Below are 24,123 nucleotides of genomic sequence, written 5' to 3'. Positions count from 1 at the left end.
AATACAACGTATTTTCAAAATAACTATCGCATAGCATTTGCCAACAAAAATAACATATTTCATGAACGTTTTGGTCGTATCAGTTCGCAAACGATAAACGACGCCTACGATCACGATAACAAAGGTTTACGATTTTATTTCAAAATGAATATTTTCGAGGAAAAATTTATATGCGAAGGTAAAAATCAAATTTCATTGATTGTGATTGTATTTACCGAATTCTATTTCTATTACATATATTCAAACCTCTTTTGTTTCTTATTCCTCTATAACGTATTATAAATTGTTCATAAGCAAAGTTTGCAAATTTAACATTACATTAATTTCTTATCAATCGTTTCAATTTAACATTTTGCACGATCATCTACCAACGAATAATATTAGTAAATTGGCAAATTACAATTTTCAACTTTTGCAATTTATCAAATTTATCTGTAAAATCCCATTTATTTCGTTTCCAAACATCCATAGTGATTAGTAATATTAATAACACAGACAAGGTCGTCTGTGTTAATATTTCGTAACTAGTATAGTCCTTCGTTAATAATATTAATATTAATTCTGTAACAATCCTGGTAAAATTAATTAAGTAGTTAAGGTGCTATGGAGACTCGGGGAGATGTCTAAAAAATGAGATAAATCTAACATTTTTTTTCACCTACAAGTATTTGATAAAGAATCAAGATATTTATAGGAATCTTTAAGCAACATCTTAACTCTGTGTTCATCTTTTTCTAATTACATAAAATCACAAAATGGCAGAATGGCACAGTATTATCCGACTCCGTATCCAGCAGAACCTTATTTACTTGGACCAAACGGCAAATGTGATTGGATCGTAAAAGGTACAAAATTTTTGTGCGAACTTATACAGAAATATACTATCTTTAACGTAGCATATAATTTTTCCATAATTTTGAAAAATAGGAAAAATAAGAAAATGACGGTTTTGTTAAGACTAAAATTTTATTTTCCGTTGAAGGAAATCAACTTTAAACGTTTATAAAAATTAAGGTACAAAATAAGGTACAAAATTATACGATATATTCTAGATAATGTTACGCAAAATATCGTGCAAAAGTTTCAAGTTAATCGGATGAAGAATTTCGTGGATCTACTGAGTGGAAAGTCAAAAAGCAAAATTTCGAGAACGCGTTTGAAGTTTGAAGTTAATCTTCTGGCTAAAATAAAAGAATGTATTCATATTCATCGTTATAACTTCGCCGTTTCTTAAAATGTCAAAATACTCTTTTATCACAGTATTCTATGTGTATGAAGCTCAAAAAAAAAAAGAAAAAAAAAAGGAAGAAAATGCAAAAAGAAATATTTCGATACTTTGAGGCCAACATGGTTGCATACCATCTTAAAATACGAAACAGAATATAGACTAAATTTACTTGACTCACGAACGGCATAATTATCGAGCGAAACCACACCGAAATTTTCCAGTTTTCCTTTCCGGTTACCGTTCCAAGGTGTACAGGTATCCGATGTAGCACGATCGATCACCGATCGACACTTTATAGCCTGGGATAGGCATGGTGTACAATGTTGCACTTTATTGGTTGGCTACATATCGCAACATTATACGTAGATGCGGCGAGCATCGAGTTGCAGGCTGCAATGCGTGCACACGTTTAATTAATTCGCTCGTACGCGCGCCGTGCGAGTCTCATTCCCTGGCATAGTTGGACGAAATTTTCCCAAACGAGCGAACAAGTACTTATTTCACGTTTCGAACCAGGAAAATTGTCGGTGTTAATTGCTGACATACTATACAGCGCATGATCAATAGTTCAGATTAAGATCAAGGATGATATGGATGATGTAATAACAACGAGTCAATTTCGACGATTAATTGGAATTTTGACGGTTTTAGTATTTATGAAGTAGCCACGATCGATTTCTCTGTCGCGTACTAACACCATGGGAGAATTATCGATGGTGCGTGAGGTAACACTGATGATATTCCTTCTCTGTAAGTTAAAAAGTTAAAAGATGGTAGCGTAAATAACGTGACTTAATATCAGGAAATACCTGTTCGCAAGATTGCTGATAACTGTAATTATTCCGTATGAAACGTAGGAAAGTACCATATTACACTGCAAGACTAAGACGTAACCGAGAAAATGACTATGAAATAATTAATGATAAGTAGGAAATACCAAGAACTAAATGCAAACCTTCTTGGAGTTATTCCTCTATCAAGTTGCAGAGAAAGCTAAATTTCTAATGAAACAGCTGAGCTTCGTCTGTCAATAAAACCTTGTAAATTCTTCAATAACCGAAATCTAGATTATATTGTATTCTTGATAGGATATTAGGAGAATTATTTATTGCATAGCTTTACGATATGTATATGTCCTTCTGGTTAGACATCAAATATATCAATTAAACAGAAAGATCTATATCACATTGATCAGCAAATAAACAAGTAAGTAGGAAAACGGAAAAAGTTATTAAAACGCTCTTATTATACGTATTCGATGATACAACGATTCTATAAAGACACGATTTCTCCAAATTTCTTCCTAGATACTATGAGCTTCCTTTGACTTAACGCATCCCTAAAATTTACTCATCAGCTCACAAAACCCTTCCAAACACCCGGAGGTAACGTAGGTGGAGGACAATAATATCCACGTGCACGAAGGCGAGCACACGAAGCAAGCAAGAAAATAAACAAATGAGTAAGAAAGAAAGAAAGAAAGAAGAGGCGGTTGGACAAGGCGCATCGCGCACGCACGCGTAGCTCGTGTCCGGTCAGCCGTTAAGAAGGAAGCTTCAGGCCGATGTCGAAGATAAGACCGGGGACGTGTCCCTCTGTGCGTGGCATTCTCCCGGAGAAATGGTACCGAAGTTCGGGGACCAACGAGTGTGCCGGGCCCTCACGTAATCCACGGATACGTCGCGACGAATTTGTACGTCTGCTCAATGAGCCAGAAGCCACCCTGCGTTAGCCTCGTTTCGCGTTCACCGTTCTTCTCCTCTTTTCGGACCGTTCCACCGTACGTACCTCACCTACTGCTTATATACCTATATGTATACGAGTATATATATATATATATATTCTTTTACACATATCATATATATATATATATATCTTTTATATAGATTTATGTGTGTATGTGTGTATGTATGTAGGAGGAGAAGCCACGAAACTGGGCCCATCCACCTTCAAAATGGCTACCGTCTCCACGTCGGTGGACAACCGATGTAAACTACAAGCGCTCCTCTTGAACACAAGCTGCCTCGTCGATCCCTTGTCGATCACGTCGCCGGTTTTTTCGATTTCTTCAAAGTGGCAACGCTTGCTTTTCGGGAAGACGTCGATGGATCTTGGGCATAGGATGATAGAGAGACAGAAACAGACAGACAGAGAGAGAGAGATTCTTTGATCGGTACAACGATGTCTCGTTTCTGACAACACTGGGTTTGGGTTGGTTGAGTTGGTTAGGTTGTTGGCATTGATAGAGATTGGAGCTTTTAGAAGACTTTCATTTAACGTTTTGCGTATGTACGTTTTTTGTAACGTACGTTGAGTGGAGTTTAGTGGGTTTTTTAATAGGAAATGTACTAATACTAGAGTTACTGACCTTTAATATCTCAGTATGTGACATACCCAGATCATTAAAATTCGACCAATAATATATGTACTTAATCATATTTCTGGACTACAAGTGAATATTAATATTAGCAAAAACACTTGCATGTTTTTAGTAATTTAAAGAAAAAGAACTCAATGTGCCGTCAAAAAACTCAGTCGTGTGGACAGTCATTGATTGACTTGGTAGTTTTAGTGTCACGGATAGCTTCTTATAGAAAGCGGCAAACCGTTTTATATTTCCTTAATTAAAAGAATCCCACTTTCGAATTATCAGAATTACCACCCTCTAATCTCCATTTCCCAATACAAAAGAACATATATCGATGTTACTAAAAGGTATCTCTAAAAGTAGTCACCTTACCTCCACACTAACCCAATTATATTAAACCATTAAAACCTCAAATCAAATCACTCAATCTCCTTATCTAAACCTCCTAATACCATCCCTGAAAAACCAACCAACCCTCTCAAGCCATCAAACAACCTCACATCACTCAATCCTCTACCAAAGTCAGTTTCGGCTAAGCTTCCCATGTATAATACTCGCATGGAACAACATCAAAATTCCAGGTACCATTGGTAGCATCGTAACGTCCGCGAACGATCGGAAAATCTGTCTATCGTTAAGAGGGGCGGGGGGGGGGGTAGTACGGGGCGAGTAGAACGAAACGGTTCGAAAGGAGGAGTGACGAAGAGGAGTATAGCGGAGTGCTGAGAGAGGGAGAGAGAAAGGAGAGCACGGAGCTCGTGTTTCCGGCCGGGTGAACAACAATGCCCGCAGACAAATGAGCATCCCGCCTCCATTGTTCGCTTCATCGGCACGGCGCAGCCTCTCTCTCCCCTGTTACCCACCCTGGTTCCGCTTACGCCCCCCCCCAATGTCCCCCTCTCCTCGACCCCTCTTGCTGTCTCTCCCTTCACCCCGATGATCGAAGGTTCCACGTCCTCGTCCTCGTCCTCGTCATCGTCCTCGTCCTCGTTCTCCTCATCGTCGTCATCGTCCTCGCCATCCTCCTCATCGTCGTCGAACAGCCATAGCTGGGGGGTCCTCGATCAACCTGATGCGGGCCAACACCGATTAAACATCTCTGCTTCGTCGAATCTCCGTTAACGGGTATCCCCTCTCTGTGTCCCCGTGAAGAGGTAGGGTTCCCCATGGTGCTACTCGCTTTTGTCCAGAGTTCTACCGTGGTTCTTCTCTATTTTTACCCTCATTGTCTCCTCCGTGTGCGCTCCATGAAAATAACGCACGCCGATGTCCGGATGGAGGCGACGCGGATCTTGTCGATAGCCTCCAACAGTTTGCTCACTTTCTTCATCTTCCTGGCTGTCTCTGCCTCGCCTTTTTTCGTTGTTTGCCAGGTTCAACGTTCAACCCTCTTGCGCTATTGAACTGTATAATATTACTATTAGTAGAATGGGGATGTCTAATTCATGTTCTTGTGGGTAGAATCGAAGAAACGATATCTATTTTATTAGATTCTCTTGTAATAAAGAATTTGATAATAAAACTGGATCTTACAAGTTATTTAATTATTCTATTTGACAATCAAAACTGTAAAATTCTGAAAAAAAGAGTTCTATCGTCGAGAACTTATAACTTGCTATTATCATTGGCTATGCACGAGGGATCTGTTAAATTTTTCTGTTTCATCTACTTTCTCTTTTTGCTTCCTATTTGTAGTTTCTATAGTTTTTCTCCTTTTTTTCCGAATCGTTTGCCTGGTTATTTTGTATTATTGTTGTGGATGTTTATTTAACTATCGAGCAACGTTACATGTTAAAAGCGGATACGGGAGCGGAGAATTTGAATAAGTATCGAAGAAATCTATTTTTCCGTCTGCTTCAGGTTTTCGTTGATTTACTTTCATATTCTAGTACGAAGGACTATGAGGCTATCCGTAAAATATGCTTCACTTGCGTTTAAAGGATTGCTTTAAAGATTGAAAAAGTCATTTACTACTGTAATTGACTTTTTACTTACGATTTGCATTTCAGTTGGTCAATCTTTTCATTCCTCTGGCAACAAAACTATTTAAGTTGCTGCAACTTCCTCAATTTTTCAATTCTTCCCTCTTTGTTGGAAAATTATTTTATTTTGTTCTTATGAGCCGTATTAACCTCCATTTCCATTATTTTTAACTGACTTAGAAATTAAAAAAATAATAATTCAATTTGCGGTAAATAGAATAAGAGATTAACGATATGTAGGAATAAATAGAGAAAGAAGATCGATAAAAGGTGAGAAATTGTACGAGGTTGAACGATCATTAATGTTAACCATTTATTGAAGAGAGACGAGGTATTTCATCGCGAAATTAATCGACTACAACGGCTAACTTTTATTATTAGTTAGATAAAATCAAGAGATCATTGTTGTTCAATTGAATAAGCTGTATGTTTATTAGACACGTGTCTATTAAAACACAACACCTGAATAAATCGAATCGTATGAATGTAAATTAATTATGATTGTATTTTGATTAACATTACGATACAGTCTGAATAACAATGTGAGAATGAAAATGCCGCAACGAGATTCCCTTAATAAATTTGGTTATAATATCCGTTCATTTCCGGCTGTAACGGTATACACTGTGAAACCTTATTTAAACAATTAAAATAGGTCTGCTCATAAAAATGACATCGTTATTCGTAAAGACTTCCCATTATATCCAAAAACTGACGTTGTTTCCGCACTTTCTCAAGTGTTACAAGTGTTACGTAAAGCTTTATTATTTTTACTTCACATTTTTCCTTCCTAAGTACTTATCATGGTGCACATATTTTCATGGAATTAATGTTCTTTGTAACATTTGAAAACAAAGACTCTATTTTCAAATTTCTAATCTCATATTTCTTACTAAATATAAGAGTTCTTAATTTTTTAAAGTACTATTCACTATATTCTAAGCTTATCCATAAAAACTCATATTTTTGGGATCTGAAAATTACAGTCGTATAGTAAATGAAAAGAGTCGCGGTTACTAGCTAGTAGATGGTAATATACAAATTAGATACTTTTTTTTGGTTATGTTTATCGGTGGGGCGGTGCGCGGTCATCCGGTACGGGTTTTTGGATGCACGATGAACTAACAATAAGAAGGTAACGCGGGAGACTTGGCGGGCCAGATGTTGTGCAAGGATTCAGCATCCTCGAGCTCATTCATGGCACCCGTAGCAGAACACCTTACTCGAACCGAACAACGTCGACCTCCTGCACCACAGAAATTCGATACTGCTCAGAACCTCGACCAGTGTGTAATATCTTGCTCGTATATATTCTATCTTGTTCCAATTTCCAAATCTATCGGACAGTCGGAAACGGACGAAGTTCTCCGCGTATGTGATGTATTATTGATATCTTTAATCAAGATTTCTCTGCGATTTGGTTATTCAGATGTTACATATGGTGATCAATTCGAATTATTAAGGTTAAAAACGAAAGCATATATCGACAGTTTGATTTTCTTCTATCTGGAATATGAACGTTAAGGGTGATATTTATATATCTTGAAGGGTTGTGGAAGATTTCTTCCCTGTTGATGCGGTGCTCGTTTTATTATCTGATCTTCTGTCAAAAGCTTCCATGTCATTTAACAGGTCGTCGTATATCTCTTCCACTGCGTCACAAATTTCTGAACTCCTGTTTGGAACAGGTAAGATAACAATCTTTGATTTTAATCAGACTTTCGTCGTTTGTGCTTACGTGTAATTAGCACGGTAGTGACAAAATTTACACTCTTCACTCGCTGCAAGTGCTGCTTTGTCTAGTCCATGTTCTTTGAAAACTTCTAACTGATTGTGCCATGTTCTTTTACATTTGAAAGATTCTTGATCATCTTTTTTCACCAACCTTTTATCTGCAAATTTTCATTACATTTGTATTTTAGAGATTACATTTCGATAATTATAGTTAAATATGTATGGAAAATTGAAATGGTTCAACAGTTATACTTAATCTTTCACATTTTTATCATTCTTCGCTATCATTTATATTTTACTAACTAATTCGCCAAAAGGATAAAACACAATTTGTACCTGACAATTTTTACAATTGTACCTGATATTATTCGATAAGGTTCAAGCGGCCTCGTTTCTGTCATATACTTCCAAAAATTCTTCACTTTGATTTGCTGACTGTTACTTATCTTTTTATCAAATGTCAATTCTATACAAATCTTCGCGTTTTGTGTCATATTTAAATATTCCGCCGATTTTTCTCACATGTAAATACGTCACTTCCTTTTAAGAAATATTACTAGCTTGATTGTAGACATGTGAATGGGATATCTAGTAACATGTAATGTTACCATTGCAGCTAAGTCGATAATATAAACTTGTAACCAAAAGTACCAAATTTCCAAGCTTGTGTATTTTTTAAATCCACGGATATTATATTATATTAAACATTTTAGTAATAATTTATCAATAATACAAAAATGAAAGATCGTACTGCCAATAACTAATATTACCATACTATGGTAAAACAGAACAAGAGCGGCAGCTTTTAAAAAAATGTAGTTTCGACATTTCGCAAGTAAAATCGCGTCCTCAAAAAATATCATTCGTTAGAAGGTTCAATCGATGAAAAATTGATAATTAGATACTTGGATAAAATATGATCGAGCGTGTGGGTGCAGTTTCGCGTGGGTTGAAAATTAAGAGAAAAGGAAAAATAAATTAACCGTGCGAGCGCGATGATGTCATTGCCCCGACAGGTTATGAGCAGTGCGCGCCGAGGATGTCAAGATGGCTGCCACGTACATCTGATCGGAGGTGTGTGCGCTCGGGAAATTTGACGCCGAACTGTGATAAAAGGGGCTGTCTTTTTCGAGTTGCTGACATGGTGACAGTGCGAAGTTAGTCGGTCTGTATCCATGAGCACCACTTTGTACACCCTCGATGATAGTTTTTGTCGTCGCGGCCGCCGGCGGCTCGCATTGAACCATGTTCAGCAAAAAACTTCATGTAGACGTCAAAAAGTCAACACTGAAGATTCAGGATGTTAAAAAGGATAGCGCGACTCGGTTCAAGCATCTTAAAATTGTACTAGGTGAGCCTACCTTTCATCACCGTAACCGTTCTTTCTTATTGCTGTATGAATCAGCTAACGTTAATTCGTTGTGAAAATTAATCATGAACGAGGAGTTGCCAGTTAATGAATACGACGATAGTTAAAGGAGAGGGGCGGCAATTTTGTTAGTATTTGCCGCCTACACACCAGTACCGAGATGGTTTTAATGCTGTCGTAGAACTTCTGGAATTTTTCCTCCCGAAAATAATGTCAAATAATTTTTCATTATTCTCCTTCTTATCTTGTACAACTTTTGGTACCAACTGTTGTAACATCTTTGCTCTTTTTTTAATACCGTGATTTGTTCTTTTTAATTTTGTATGCTATAAAAGTAAAAATTAAATGAATAATTTTGAATAAATGTATTGATTATTGTATATTTTTAAATGATATCAGAGAATGTTTATATAATTTCATATTTTAAAATATATTAATAAATTGTTGAAGATTAAACTTATTATATAGTATTTTTTAAAAAGAGAATAATTTAGCTTGTATGTAATTATAATGTGATGGTATAGTGTTAAGTAGTAGTATCTAATCACCAAACCGCATGACCACAGTAACCAACCTACCGTGGCCTCCAATTTTAGCTAATGTTACATTATTATTATACATAGATAATATTATATGCTTAAATGTATAATCATCAACCAATAAAAACTTCTGTAGGTTGTTTATGAGTTAGGACGTTATTGAGAATACATAAATGATTATTGAAAAAGAATTATACAAGTTGACATCAAGAACAGTGTTATTATTTTTTTATTTCTTATACACATATTTCCTTATTTTTTTAAATGTAATTTTGCATTTATTCTATGTTACAAATAAATATTTACTCCAACTTGCAGAAAATATAAATGCTTTCTATTATACTTTTATGTAATTTGTATAATTTAATTTTTTTTATTAAATAAAATAGAACTATATAACATTTTATAATTTTACAATTGTACTTATATCAAGAAGAATGATATTGACAGTGGTGATATGAGAACATAGAAGGAAAAATGTTCTACTATATAAGTGTAAGTGTACAAGACCAGTGGTGATGTAATAGAGGTTCACAGCTCTCCCTATAAACTATAAACCAAACCTCTTGTGAAAGAAAAGTAGCTGTAATTTCTGATCTTCAGCTATAATAATTATTTATTAAGGATAATTGTCTTCTAACATTTCTAAATTTATTGTTGTTGTAAATTTTATAATTAATATCGTAAAAAAAATTTTTTAAGGAAACTTTTTGTTCACTTTTTAGTAATACAAAATAATGATTTTTTTAGTAAACTAAAAAATTATGTAATAATAATTAATATATACTTTACTATATATTAATTATTACTATTATTATTTTATAGAAAATGTGGATACTGATGAAGCAAAGGGGTTTTTTGAAGGCAACTTCAGTCATGTCTATTTTATTCTATATGATTGTTTTGTATCAGCTGAAACAAATCTGCGACAACGAGGTAAAAATATTTGCTGTTCCATGTATACTATATTTCATATTTTAACAATATACATCATAACTGCCTTGCATTGTAACGTAGATGTGACTGCAATTTCTGTCAACCAAATCATATAGTTTTATTTATAGAACTACAACTGTATTAAAAATATTAACTTATAATTATGTGTAATATCTGCAAAATGCTAATATTATCATTATTTTACTATTTGCTTGTTTTTCTATTTTGCTGCCAGAACTTTCCTTCCACATTGGTGAGTAATAGACAGATGACAGAGTGTATATTCTTTGCATGTTGCAGTCTGCGTTCCATTAATCTGACCATTACATCTAATCTTACACAAGTATAATATTATTGTAATTGGTATATACACAAGAGCTCTATAGTACTAATGCTTTTTTCTTTTCTCTTTTTTTTTTTTTCATCAATGAAATATTAAGCAAATCTTAGCTGGCCGAATATTGTACATTTAATAAATATTTCGTTTATAGTGCATAAAGCACATAGGGAGGAATTGGAACAAGTGTTGCAACTCTTGGAAAAAGTCTTAACACTTCTCCCTGAGCTTCTTAATAGAAGATGGCAATGTCATAGTCTAGCAAGGATTTTGCAAAAGCTTTTACATCCTGGTAATAGTTGGAAACTCAGAAGAGAAGCTATAAGGTAAACATATACTTAGTGATGTTGTTATATTAGAAATTTTGTGCTTTTATATAATGTGTATTAAATTGTTTTTAGATACTTTATTTTGTGGTACCAAGCACTTGGTGAAAATGCTCCTGATCACATTCACCAAATGTTTGCAAGCTTGATACCAGGGTTTCCACCGCAACAACCATCTCCTTATAAGTCTGAACGTAAGATAGATGGAAAGAAAGATAAACTTGTCAAAGTTATTGGTTGTGATGACAAAGATAAGAAGGAATTTTATGATACACAATTGTCACAAAGTACTTTTCATGATAATGGTTCAAACCAGTGTCCTGTCACTCCAGTTGACAATGGACCTATTTTACCCCCACAAAGTGGGGAAAAGCCTCTTGATAATGAGACTGTTCGATTTTTAGAAGCGTTACTTGAATTTATGGTTACTCAGGTATATCTACATATTTTGAAACAATGCAACTTGATATTATCAAAAAATGTACTAAGAAATCTACTATTTATTTCGTTTACAGGTTGTAAAAATAGAATGGAGAGATAAATCTTCAAGACAGCACAAGACTTTTCAATTTTTATTAGAACGTTTTAAAACTACGTATCTTCGTCATATTTGTCCTGAGTTTGATGAAAATTTTTCGTTGTACAAACCGAATTTGGAGTTACCTACGATGCGAAAACCAACGAATCAGAGTCAGGATAATTATGTATTGTGTAAAGTTGCTTTGATTAAGTGGATCGCTAGTTTTACCCATATCGCTAGAAAAGATGCTCGTGTCGCACATCTTTCGCATAGGTATTTTGTTACAAATAGCTTAGTATTTTTGATGAACATTATAATGATTTTACATAAATTATGGCTAAAAAATTTCTATTTTAGCACAACTCCAAATGAAGAAAATACGGAACCAGAGCTTCGTCGAGTTTCCGTTACACAAAATAGTGCTGACTCAACTTTATTATCTCCTGAATCAACTGTGTCTCAACAAGAGAATCAAAATCAGGAAGATAGTAGTGTTTCAGCAGTTACTCTTGTTAGGGATGTTCTGTATGGAAACAGGGATAACGTGAATTTTGTACACGAGCTATACAGACAAGCATTTTTGTTAGACTTTAATCATGCTGGTGCTATAAGAAAAGCTATAGCTGTTTATAAAGATTGGATCCAAATGAATGTAAAGTTTTAATTTATAATTCTTTGACACTATAATAATATGGCCAGTGATATTTACTTTTTTTTACATTTTTAATTAGGAATTACCACCATTCATGTTAGAACCATTGGATAGTCATAAGGAAAGGGATTTCGAAGAAAATCCGAGAAAAGATCTAAATGATATCGATAGAAGTCCTTCGGAAAGTTATCGTCAAACAAGATTGAGAAATGATTCTTACCTCGGTGCTATACACAGAGAAAATTTGTTTATAAGAGCGGGACTACAAAATGTTTTGCAAGTGTTCATTACACAAGCTTCCAACGTCTTCTTTTTAGAGAATTCTGGACCGAATGCATCTTTATCATTACTGGAAGAACAGACCGATAGTTGCAAAAGAGTTTTGAACGTATATCGATATGTTGTAATGAATTCTCGATTAGAACCGAGTACTTGGGAACAGTTGCTTAGGTAAATACCTTCAGAATCATATTTTTCTTTTTAAATAACAAGATTTTATTTCGCAAATTTGTAATATTAATTTTATTGTATACATATTTGCTAGAGTATTACTACAAATAACATCACTTGTTTTAAATGAAAAATCTTCTCGGCGCAAGATTCAAGAAAGCATTGGCGGTAAACTTGCCCCTGCCATATTTCAGACTTTAATCGTTACATGGATTAAAGCTAATTTAAATGTTGTTATTTCTACACAATTATGGGATCAGTTCCTGGAAGTGTTGACATCTTTAACACAGTGGGAAGAGCTAATTCGAGAATGGGCGGTAAGTTAAGTTAAAAGTCGTGTTCTGCATACATATTATGAGAAATTTAACATTTATATTATTTAATATTTTATTATTACTTTATAGAAAACATTGGATACTTTAACAAGGGTTCTTGCCAGGCATGTGTATAATTTGGATTTAAATGATTTACCATTAGATAGATTGAGTGAACAAAAAACTAAAAAGCGTCGTGGTGTTGGAAGCCGGGCTGCTTCAACCGGAAGTGTTCAACCACCACGCAAAGGAAGCGTCGATCAAGATAATAATACCGTATCTAAAGAAAATGTGTCAGGTAAGAAATTTTTATATGATTTCTTATCTCTAATATTTAATTTATCATTTCGAAAGAAACTAGATATTTATTGTTAACAGACCACCCGATGCGAGACTTAAGGAAGGTACGACCACTTCCTCGTAGTGCAAGCGATAACACGATATACAATGGAAAAGCACGTACAAAGCTTCATCGAAATCGCACACATACTGTACACAGTGGTATTCCTGGTAAGTGTGGCCTGCCAAATATTGAGTCTCAAGGTTCTTCCTCTTAAATTTTAGTTGGATAATCTTTCTCATTTGGTAGTGCCATCTATGTTGCTGATAATACGTGCAATTTATTTATAACTTTGTCTCTTACTTTTTTGCTTTGTCGCTGACACTTAGTTAAAAATAACTACTCTGGCGTCGACCAGACACTTGTCTCTCTTCATACATCTCTTTTTATTCTTTTAATACGCCTCTCATTCGCAATATCCTTTTTATTCGTGCTTTCTCCTAATTTTAGACGATAAAGCTCCATTTAAATTGATCCGATATAAACAATTCTCTTAGTGGTTGTGGCTTATTTGTGTATTAAGTGTAAACAAATTTCCACACGCGCAGTACTCCCCCTATCGATAGAGCAAGATATGGCACGACTACTGTCAAACGGTACTACTTCGTCGTCGACAACTGGTCGGAAAATGTTACCGAACAGACGTGCTAAATCTTTGGATAGCATTGTAATAGTCGATAGCGAACCACCATCACCACGTTGTCCTTCTCCAACACCGAGCAGCGGAGTCGACAGTAACAAAGACAGTCCGATACAGATAGAAAACATTGACGGCAGTAGTATCGGTAAGTATATCGTTTGCTGCTGTTTAACATTTGCATCAAGATATGAGAACATCATTTTTAATTGCATAACAACGTGTAATCATTCTTATGATTTAAAATTATTTCTTATGTTTGTTTATTTTATTTATCGTACAGAAAATCATAAATATAAAACTAACAATGGAATATTTTATTACTTTGATAATGATAATAATAATAATGCATTATTCCATCCAACATGCTTTGCTTACCTTTTTGTAAATTAACGAAACTATGTATACGAGAAATAGCTTCTTTTTATAAGACATAATTTGATATACTTCTGAAATAAATCTAGCAGTATATTGCATATTTCCATACGTTCCTAATACGTTTCTATTTAGTTACTAATGAATTTTGAGTTTCGTTTCAATCGACGAGAAAACTTCTCAAAAGTATTTTAACTTTATTAAGAGTTTGTTTCATATAATTCTGTGATCACGAATAATTTATGGTAATTTTGTGATTGTATCACCAATTTGCAGATACGAATGATGCATCAGAAAGGAGATCTGTTATGGCAGGTGGTGGAGTTCGTGGATGGTTACCCGATGTTGCGGTCGTATTATGGCGTCGTATGCTATCAGCATTAGGGGATGTAAATAATATTCAAGACCCTACCCTTCATGGACAAGTTATGGATTACCTTGTTCAGCTTACACAAACACTTCTGAAAGTATGATGTTTCCTATTTTGTCATAATAATAATATGTTTTACATTGCATTATTACACGTTTTATATTGTTATTAACATTTCGTATATCGTCTAGATTCGCTTGAATCAAGGTGTGTCTGGTGACAACCAGGCGACTCCTCCAGCTCCAGAACTTATACCTCCACTTACAGTCATTGCTCCATGGTGTTTCAAGGTCAATATTAATTTGTTATTTTGATATTATTTTTACATTACTATTATTAATGTAATTATTTTCTAGGCAATACAACTTCCTAGTCAATATGAAGTTGGCAAATTGGCAGCATACCGTTTGATTTGTCTTCTAACAGTTCAACCACAAGATATTAATTTGCCAAAACAGCACTTAACTCTTTTTTATCGTGCGGTTCATAGCGGTATCGTTAGTAATGATAACAAAGTGTTACATGTATTGGTCAAGTATACTGGTCCTAGGTTGTTCAGTTTGAATCTTCCTGGATCTAGTCTTTTAATCTTGGATTATATTCATGCTGCTAATGTAATATTGAGCAATCAGGATATTCAGGTATTACAAAAATTTCACGGTAATTTATTAATAGCATTATTAGATTGTACATTACAAACTAAATTGTAAATTATAGGCACCAAGAACTGAGGCTGTTTCGATTATCGGATCGTTACTATCTTTACCAGCTACTACAGTTAAATTACCTGTATTGCAACCTACTGCGAACGATATCGTAACCATGACATGTCCAGATGCAAAGGTATCAAAATGTAACAGTTATTTATTTGACGTTAATTTATCGAAAATACCTTAATAAAAATTGTTTTATTTTAGGAACATATAATTATGATACTTTTGAGAAGTTGTAGACGCGAACCAACCGGCATTGCAAGATGCGTAGCTGTTTCCAGCATTGCTATGTTTGTATACAGAGAATTGTGCTACAAAAATCAACATCCACGAATTCCAGAAGCTGTTACGGTTCTTCTTTTAGCACTTAAAGTAAGTTTGTCGAATTCATTATGGGTAAACGGTTTTAAATAAAAAATAATTCCTGTGTTAATTTTCTTTGATGTGTAAGATAGTCTGCATGCTATAAAATATATGTAACTATCTTATAGATATTTAATATTTTTTTATTTGGGTTATAGTTTTTAGTTAAGTAGTAAACACAGTGTAATGTATTGTTAAACGTAGTAGATATGTAATAATAGTAGTGAGAAATTCAGTGTCTCTTTCACTAAGTCTGATTGACAGCGGATGCAGGGAGCAGAACGTCGCAGAGCTGGTATCTGTTATCCACTAATGGATCAGGTAGTTTTTCTTAGATCAACTAACTTTTTGGACTCCTCATTACGTGTTGTTACAGTATTTACCTGTTGACTGATGTCTTCGTGTCTGTTTAAGGGTGTCATCGCCATTGCATGGTATATTGCACGGTTGTGTGTGTAAAATGTCCAGTGATATTTCAATGTTTTTAATCTTATTATATCTTACATATTACAGTGGTTCATAGATGTGGGTTAAATCTTTTGCTTTCTTCTTTCCCCGAAATTTGTCAACCTATAGAAAGATAATACTTAGAATCTTTAAGAAAAAAACTCTCAGATTTTTATAATAAATTAAATCAACTTGGGGGAAGGGAATTCTAACATCAAAGAACGACAACTATTCTATTATATATGTTATCAATTAACTGTTCTATGCTATCCCTGTAAAACTAATTCGAATAAAATCATAGATAAAGATTAAAATATAATATAAATACGATATTTTAGTTAACAATGTTTCTTTCTTATCTTATAGGCCACTCATGCTACTGTTGCTCAAGTGGCATGCGATTCTCTTCTGTTGTTATGTGATAAAGCAGATATTCTGCTAGAGCTGTATCCAAATGTGCCATGTAAAATAATTCAAGTAAGTTTTGCTATCAAATCAAAATTTACTAAATTTTGAAGTTTAATTAGTATATATATAATTATTTTACTTGTATACTTTAGATTTTATCGGAAACACTTGGATATATGAGCACTCGAGAAAGACGCGGTCCTTTGACGATATCAATGTTATTCTGTTTGGGCGAATGGGCTATGCACCTTGGTCCTTCCGTTCTATTACGCGTTTTTCAAGGAAAACCTCTGTTAATGACTTTATTTACGGTTAGTAACATTGTCAACAATGTTTTTTAAACATAAATTGAAATATTCATAATAACAATATAACATCAAAATTGCAGGTTTTGGATAACATAGTACAAGATAGAATCGATAAAGATGTATCACAAACAAATAAAAGTCATGAGGATGAAGATGATGATTTTGATCCTGATATTACTTTAGATAACTTAGCTGACGATATTTGCGCAAAATCACCCCGTCGAGGCAATACTCAATCCGTTCAGTTAGCAGCAAAAATGGTAGGATATCATTGAAATATTTTTTCTTACAGACTTAAATTTAAATTTTAATATTTCTTCTTAGGTAATGATGCATTTAATAAATCATTTGGGACATTTTCCAATGGGTATTGGAGCTGCACGTTTATCTTCGTTAGTTGTCGAATTAGATGATGTACCAGGAATTGATGGAGATGAGCTATCTTCTGCAATTTTTCATGCGCCAAATATACAACTATTGATGTTGTCAAATTCCGTAATAATGTCACTTGTTGAACTGGCTGCATTAGATGCACCCGGCGGAGGTGTTACAGCTGGATTAACAACAGCACCATCATTAGTCAGGGTATTATTGCGAGATTTAGCAGGGAAAGCATCCTGGGATAGCTCTATTTTATACAGTCAACCGTTTGTTGAAGACGATGTGCCGATTGCATTTACAAAACATGGTAATAAAATTATTCGTTAATATTTCAATTTTATTATATATTAAATATCTTCAGTTATAATATTCATTAACATTTTTAGTTGAATGGAAAGCAAAAGTACATGGAGACGATTTGAGCAGTGTTATAACATCTCAAACATGTACACCTCGACATACGATAAGACATCGTGAGCCACATATATTGCCTACATTTGCAAATGCCGCGAGTGATATGGACAATTTAGATGATGTAATACTTTAGTACTTTAAAACATTAATTTGTATCATTAATACTCACTTTATATTTTTATTTTTAGCTCTTACAATACATAGGACATACAAGTCCGGAAGTATTAACTAATCCAGAAATTGCACTTAATGCGCCTGCTAATCCACCACAAGGTCAATATCTTGAGAGTGAAACCATTGCCACAATTCTCAACCAGAGAAACGCTGAGCAAGAGCATATCAATAATTGGAATCAGCACATTAGGTATGCTATATTGAAAGATATAATATTATATTTATTCTTATCATTGGAATATCTTTTCCAGCATGTGTGCGTCAGCAATAAGCCCACCATCGTGTCGTCCACCTCCAGCACCGTTTCATCACTGCCGTCTTTTGTTTTCGCACTTGGGTTTATCCGGTTGGGAACAACGTAGAAAATTGCATTTATTATCTAAAAACGAAAAACTTTTACGCGAATTACGAAATCTCGATAGTCAACGATCTAGAGAAACGCATAAAATAGCTGTAATTTATGTCAGCCAGGGACAAGAAGACAAAAATTCCATATTAAGTAATGTCACTGCTAGCAAAGAATATGAAAGCTTTATTGCTAGATTGGCGTGGGAGGTCGAACTTGAATCACATACAGGCTTTCTTGGAGGCCTTGTACCTGGAAAAGCATCTGGTGTTACAGCACCTTATTTTGCAACATCTTTCACTGAAATCCTTTTTCATGTAGCAACAAGAATGCCTTCTGATAGTCCCGAAAGTTTATTGCAAAAAGTAAGTGTTAGCTATTCACGAAAAAAGTATATTAAGATGAGAGACTTAAAGTAAAATTATTTCAGACACGGCATCTCGGTAACGATGAGATTCATATAGTTTGGTCAGAACATTGGAGAGATTATCGTCGGGATATTATACCAACTGAATTTTGTGATGTTTTAATAGTAATTTATCCGTTACATAATAAATTATATAGAATCCAAATTTCTCGTAAACCAGAAATTCCATTTTTTGGACCCCTGTTTGATGAGTGTATCGTTGAAGATAAAGTTTTACCTGGGTTAGTGAGAACAACAGCATTGGCGGCAAGTAGGGCAAAACGATCAACACTTACATTATATCAACATTAGTAAGTGTGCCATTTTGATTATTTCTGTTTAATAATTGTACTTCTTGATTAATACGAAATACTTTAGTTATGAAGAGAGAGCGAGGTCTATCGATACTGTTATGAGGAATCACAAGGAAGCTACTACATTTGAAGAATTTACAGCCAATGTATATTCACCCGTACAGCCGCCAAGTCCGTTTAGTGGGACTTCTTCAGTATCTGGTTAGTTTGTATATGTTAGTAAGAAAAGAACAAAATCTTTTTTAACTTTTTACCATCTTCTTCTTTGATTTCGAAATAGTTGCAATTAAATTCTGTACATAGTTCTTATTTTATAGCAATTATGAAATGGATTATTTTTATTCGTTTCCCATAGAAGCTGTGAGCGACTCATAGAAATTAAACTATTTTTAATAGATTTTGCACGAGTTTAGATATCAGTTATTATTATTATTTTTATCGATATCACACTGTCAGGATCTACAACAAGCGTGCAATCCACAGCATCGTCAAACCTCGCAGCAGCGCTTATAGATTCACATCAGGGCCGATCGGGACTGCGAAGTTCTTCGGCAGCGAGCAGTGATAACCGCGCGAATAGAGGTGACTAATTCAGTCCACTAACCCCCACCCACCTTGTAACACCACCCAACAAGGTAGTATTATAATTTATTTATTTTTTTCTTTGCTGTTTTTCCAATGTTTTTTCGTCTCTATAAAGTGTATCCTGTTTATTTCTCTTTTTTGATAGATTACCTGGTAGTGAATTTATATGTTATAATATGTTGATAATTATGCAAACTTATACACCATTTTTAAGTTTTATCCAGTGAACTCCAATTTATCTTTACTTACATAAAAAAATAATAGTAAATTTATATAGACACTTTTATGATTTATGATGACATTACACATTTTATTAACATTTACAAAAAAGTATATATATATACACCTTCTTTCCTCTAAAAAAAAAAAAGAAACAAGGCTGAAGATAAATATATTCCAACTATTATTTATTTAATATTCACATGTCTCTTAACTATATTTTTGTTTAACAGTCTTACACAATCTATTCAGAGGTAAAATCTCCTTTTTACATGCATATTAGACATAGCTCAAGACATACTTTAAAACATTCATGTCATATTACATGTGTCATTTTATTAATGATGCTTTATAGATTGAAAATACTGTACAATACTATGCATATACTTTTCTAAATAAATGATACATAGTAGACTTTTCTCTTAAATTTTTTTGTATTACAGTTGTTAATATCAATAAATACAAATTTATAAAAGTATCTATAACTTGAAATAGCTTTAAGATAATATATGTATGTATAGTATTGCACATTGCAAGTAGTTGTCTGCAACTCATATAGTTGTAAATAAATGTGTCTATTTGTAAATGTAGGCAGTCATGTCTCTATCAAAACCTAACAGTTAAATGTAAAATATATCACTTCATAAAAATGATGCAAACAACTCAACACTTAAATTTTCTAACTTCATTTTATAAAATTTTGTTCACATACAAATAAAAAATAAAAGTAGAATTTTTTTACATAATTCTATATGCATAATTAGCATAGACTAATTTTTAATTATATATTATTTTTTTCTTTAGCAAATTGCACGTAAATTTTTGCCATTAATACATATGCATACATGACAAAGACTGTCATTGCAATTATTATAATACATGTATTTATTTCCTACATGATTTCTAATTGAAAGTGCACAATTCCAATCAAAACAACATTTTAAATTTTATTTCCAGTTTCTGATGGAAGCAGGGTATGGTTTAGTAATGATACTCCAGAAAGCACAGCACTTCATGGAATATCTCCCAGACCCGTAAAAAAGATGTCGTTCAAAACTGGACCGAAACAGAGAGCAAACACTCAACCCACGCCTCCAGATAGTCCAAGATATAAATAAGAAGTTTTGTACTAATATCATAAAGAAAAAAACATTTTTTGCACAAATGGTTGTTTGGGCATATCCTAGATATTATCTAAAAAAATTCTTTAAGATGCTATATGTTACAATAACATAAAATAGCTAGCCCACAATTTCTGTGCATTGAAAGGTAGTAAATGCATAAGCGATGTAATGGTAGATTCAATGATCCACCATCTTTAAAATGAAGAAAGAACAATTTTTAAACAGTGGGCGTCAAACATCCGATTAGTCTTAGCGTTTTCTGTTTTCCGTCCTTAGGTTTAATTTTTATATTAAATGTACAGATCGTTGTTTATTTGTTGCAACGTGAATATTAATTTATTGGAACGTAAATATATGAGAAGATTTAGCGGATCATAGGTAATACAATAGTAACTAAATATTTGTTATATACACTAGAGTCACATGACAGCTATTTTCATTGTACAGTACTTTCTTAAGATCAGTTTATCCTTGTACTTGAATAGATAAGCTTAAATAATTAATATCGATTAAAGCTTCTATCTTAATTTATTTCAAAGATAACGAGCTCCTCGATGTTATATATATATATATACATGCCTTCATAAAAAGAATTACTTTATTTCTTGTAATGTAATGAGGTGATAAAAGGAAGAACATGATTACCATAATCACAGGACGCGTCTATATGAGTGTTGAAATAAGAATCAAATGTTATTTTTTAACAACAAAGTTTTACTAATCAATGTCATGTCTCTTAGATACTGTAATAAGTTATAACTTCATTTGTTTGATGTTGGTCCGATCTCGGCTTGCATTGTCGAAAGACAATAATTTAATGGAGTCTTTTAAAAAATCTATTCATACGTTACATTCCATACAAACAATCGTTTCTATATGCTATTCATTGTCCATAATTTGAGTGAAATTTTCAATATGTCTCCATGGATGGTTAAAGCATTCCACATACGTTTTGTGTAATCAAATTTGACAACCAGAGCTCTTCTTGTAATACATCAAATACACAAGAGAATTGTTTAAGATGAATGAAACGTAGAATGAAAATTCACATGAAGAATAGTTTTTGTTGTCATACCATAGGTACACATACTTGGTGCTTTACAATACGTAAAATAGAAGTATTTTAAATACTGTGTCGAAACGTGTTATTTCTGAGTAACAATAATAAAACTGAAAGAATATTTGAAAAGATAAAACAGAAGAGAATTTAAGTGAAATGAAATTGAGATAAGTATTGGAAGTATACAGAGCAAAAACAGAATGTGAATTTGTTTGCTTCAGAAAGAATTCATCTTGTACACAGTGATAATAATCAAAGTATTAATACCATTCGTCGCAATTGAATATATAAACGGAATTTTAGGAAAGAAATTATATTATATTGTGGTGAATATATTCAATATGGTATTCAGGTGTTGAGATTGTAATAAATATACATTTCGAGCTTTTTGACCATTTTGAGGATTATCAGAAGAATCGCATTCGAATGTGTAGGTATTTAGCAACGAAGTTGTAGGTAAATAATAATTACCAATACGCAGACCATGGCCAAAGCAGCATTATTTTTTCACTAATTTATAACGAAGTAGATTGAGAGAAGAAAAGCAGTGTGTATATGTGTTGTACATAAATTGTTAAGCACGTGAATGACATTGGAGTCATTGAACGGGAAAATTATTCTCTGCGAAACATTGTATCGCTATATTATTGAACGAAAAAGAATGAAAAATATTGGTCTATATATATGTGCGTATTATACATATATATATATATATACATACAAAGAAGAGGGAAAAAATGAACTTATTACAGTCTTGCGTAAGAATGCTTTTACAAATCGTATTTAAACATTGTACTTAATTAATTACCTTTATTAGTATCATTATAACAATCGCTCGCTATTATTTATGTTATAAATATACAAATTGCTGTTAACATTATTAGCACAGCACTAAACTATTTTTCTTATTGGATAATTACGCTTGTAACATCTTCAGAATTAAATTTAACAATGATAAGCTGTGAGAAACATTGAAAAGAGTCATTGAAACATTTCCATGAGAGATAACAATGCGAATGGTTGTTCTGTTAGTAACATTGAATTTATAGCTTGAATTTATATTACTAAAAACAAGTTATTTTGATCTTTCCAATTTGTTTGTTACTTTTTCTTTTTACAAATTGACATGATCAAATCTAAGTCTATGTGTATAAAAAAAAAGAAAAAAATACTAAAAAACATTTAAAGATATTTAATTGTTTACGCAAGATAATCTGCATTATACCAATTTTACCGTATCTCTTTACTTGTATGAGAGTGTCTTACACTTTATTTTTCAACTATTTAAAAATGGAGGATATGTACAAAAGGTACGAGTTTACAATTCGTCACTTCTATATCGATGTAAAACAGAGTTAATATATATATCTATATATATATATACATACAATTATTATTTTATACAACACTGAGAGGAATATTATATGTTACCCTCTGATTCAAACTTTTTGCCAAAAAATAGAATCGCGTAGATACTTTCTTGTTCATGTGAATTAAACAGCGAAGGAAAAAAAAAAAAGATTGCAATTGTTTCGAATCATTAGTCTAACGGGGACACCGTTGAGGTATTTATGGCAACTAGAATTTTGTAGCGCCATTTTGCGGCTCCTCGAGTAACGAATAGAATTTCTGAAATTTTTCATAAAATTACGATGCTGTACAATCCCGTATTATGAAATTGCAATTCTGTAAGAACGTTTATAGAATTGGTAGCAATATAGGACAGGTAGTAATTGAGTAGAGAAAAAATGAAATTATGTATTTGCATTCATATGAACACGTTAGGCAATCTTTTTTTTTCTCGTAGAAACGTCATTCGGAATCGACTTAATGTGTTATTCCCCTGTAACTGAAATTTGTTATCCAAAGATTTCTCTGACATCGTACTGATTGTACACATTTCTGCGATGGAATGTACATTTTATTGCACAATAAAATTATGATGATTGATTTCAAGGAATTCCACATAATTTCGTGAAAAAAGTTTGATAATTATTTATAAAACAGATTATTTCAAGATTTCAATGATTTTGAGATATAGTGTCAATCAAGTCTAATTTTATCTCTTATTGTAAACCAAACATAACTCTAATTTATCCCAAATCTTCGAAATACGAAATATAATATTACAAATATTTTATAAGTTCATATATAAAACAATACAATTTTTTAATACATGAAATGTATATATATTATAGGTTATATATATAATATATATACACAAAATTATTGACGCTTTTAATCTTAAGAATATATCTCAACATTTATTTAGGTGAATGGTTTTGTAAATAATTATCAAAAATTGGACAATTTAATTTTTAGTGATATCAAATTTGAAATTAAGAAAGAATTTAAATTTTGTAACTACGCTCTTTTTAGTTCCA

The 24,123-nt window shown here is 33.0% G+C and overlaps 1 protein-coding gene and 2 long non-coding RNA genes across 9 annotated transcripts; 2 read left to right on the top strand and 1 right to left on the bottom strand.

The window, feature by feature from the left end:
* Positions 1–2,873: 2,873 nt before the first annotated feature.
* LOC139991859 (uncharacterized) lies at positions 2,874–6,248 on the top strand. Its single transcript, XR_011800956.1, has 2 exons — positions 2,874–3,008; positions 3,145–6,248. It is a non-coding gene; the product is annotated as an uncharacterized lncRNA (long non-coding RNA).
* On the bottom strand, positions 2,895–7,624 carry LOC139991858 (uncharacterized). The gene is made up of 4 exons (XR_011800955.1): positions 7,317–7,624; positions 6,629–7,253; positions 5,592–5,753; positions 2,895–3,036 (listed from the first exon to the last, which is right to left on the bottom strand). It is a non-coding gene; the product is annotated as an uncharacterized lncRNA (long non-coding RNA).
* Positions 7,625–8,325: 701 nt separating this feature from the next.
* LOC139991840 (probable Rho GTPase-activating protein CG5521) lies at positions 8,326–23,695 on the top strand. 7 transcript variants are annotated; one of them, XM_072012178.1, is made up of 29 exons: positions 8,326–8,663; positions 10,046–10,156; positions 10,392–10,409; positions 10,648–10,819; positions 10,895–11,252; positions 11,335–11,612; positions 11,697–11,991; positions 12,071–12,441; positions 12,536–12,758; positions 12,846–13,053; positions 13,134–13,265; positions 13,644–13,880; positions 14,384–14,574; positions 14,669–14,767; positions 14,834–15,118; positions 15,195–15,320; positions 15,395–15,562; positions 15,818–15,874; positions 16,367–16,477; positions 16,561–16,719; positions 16,797–16,976; positions 17,041–17,404; positions 17,484–17,632; positions 17,700–17,875; positions 17,937–18,396; positions 18,462–18,748; positions 18,816–18,952; positions 19,235–19,333; positions 20,513–23,695. In XM_072012178.1, exons 1-29 carry the CDS (start codon positions 8,558–8,560, stop codon positions 20,671–20,673), a joined length of 5,718 nt encoding a protein of 1,905 aa, XP_071868279.1. In that variant the 5' UTR covers positions 8,326–8,557; the 3' UTR covers positions 20,674–23,695. The 7 variants fall into 7 exon arrangements, with proteins under 7 accessions (XP_071868279.1, XP_071868277.1, XP_071868282.1 ...); XM_072012176.1 differs by having other exon boundaries at positions 19,208–19,333; XM_072012181.1 differs by having other exon boundaries at positions 19,235–19,386; positions 20,513–20,720.
* Positions 23,696–24,123: the final 428 nt, after the last annotated feature.

The sequence above is a fragment of the Bombus fervidus genome, chromosome 11 (assembly GCF_041682495.2).
Source record: "Bombus fervidus isolate BK054 chromosome 11, iyBomFerv1, whole genome shotgun sequence".
Taxonomy (NCBI): Eukaryota; Metazoa; Arthropoda; class Insecta; order Hymenoptera; family Apidae; genus Bombus; species Bombus fervidus.
This window is presented reverse-complemented; position numbering and strand designations above follow the sequence as displayed.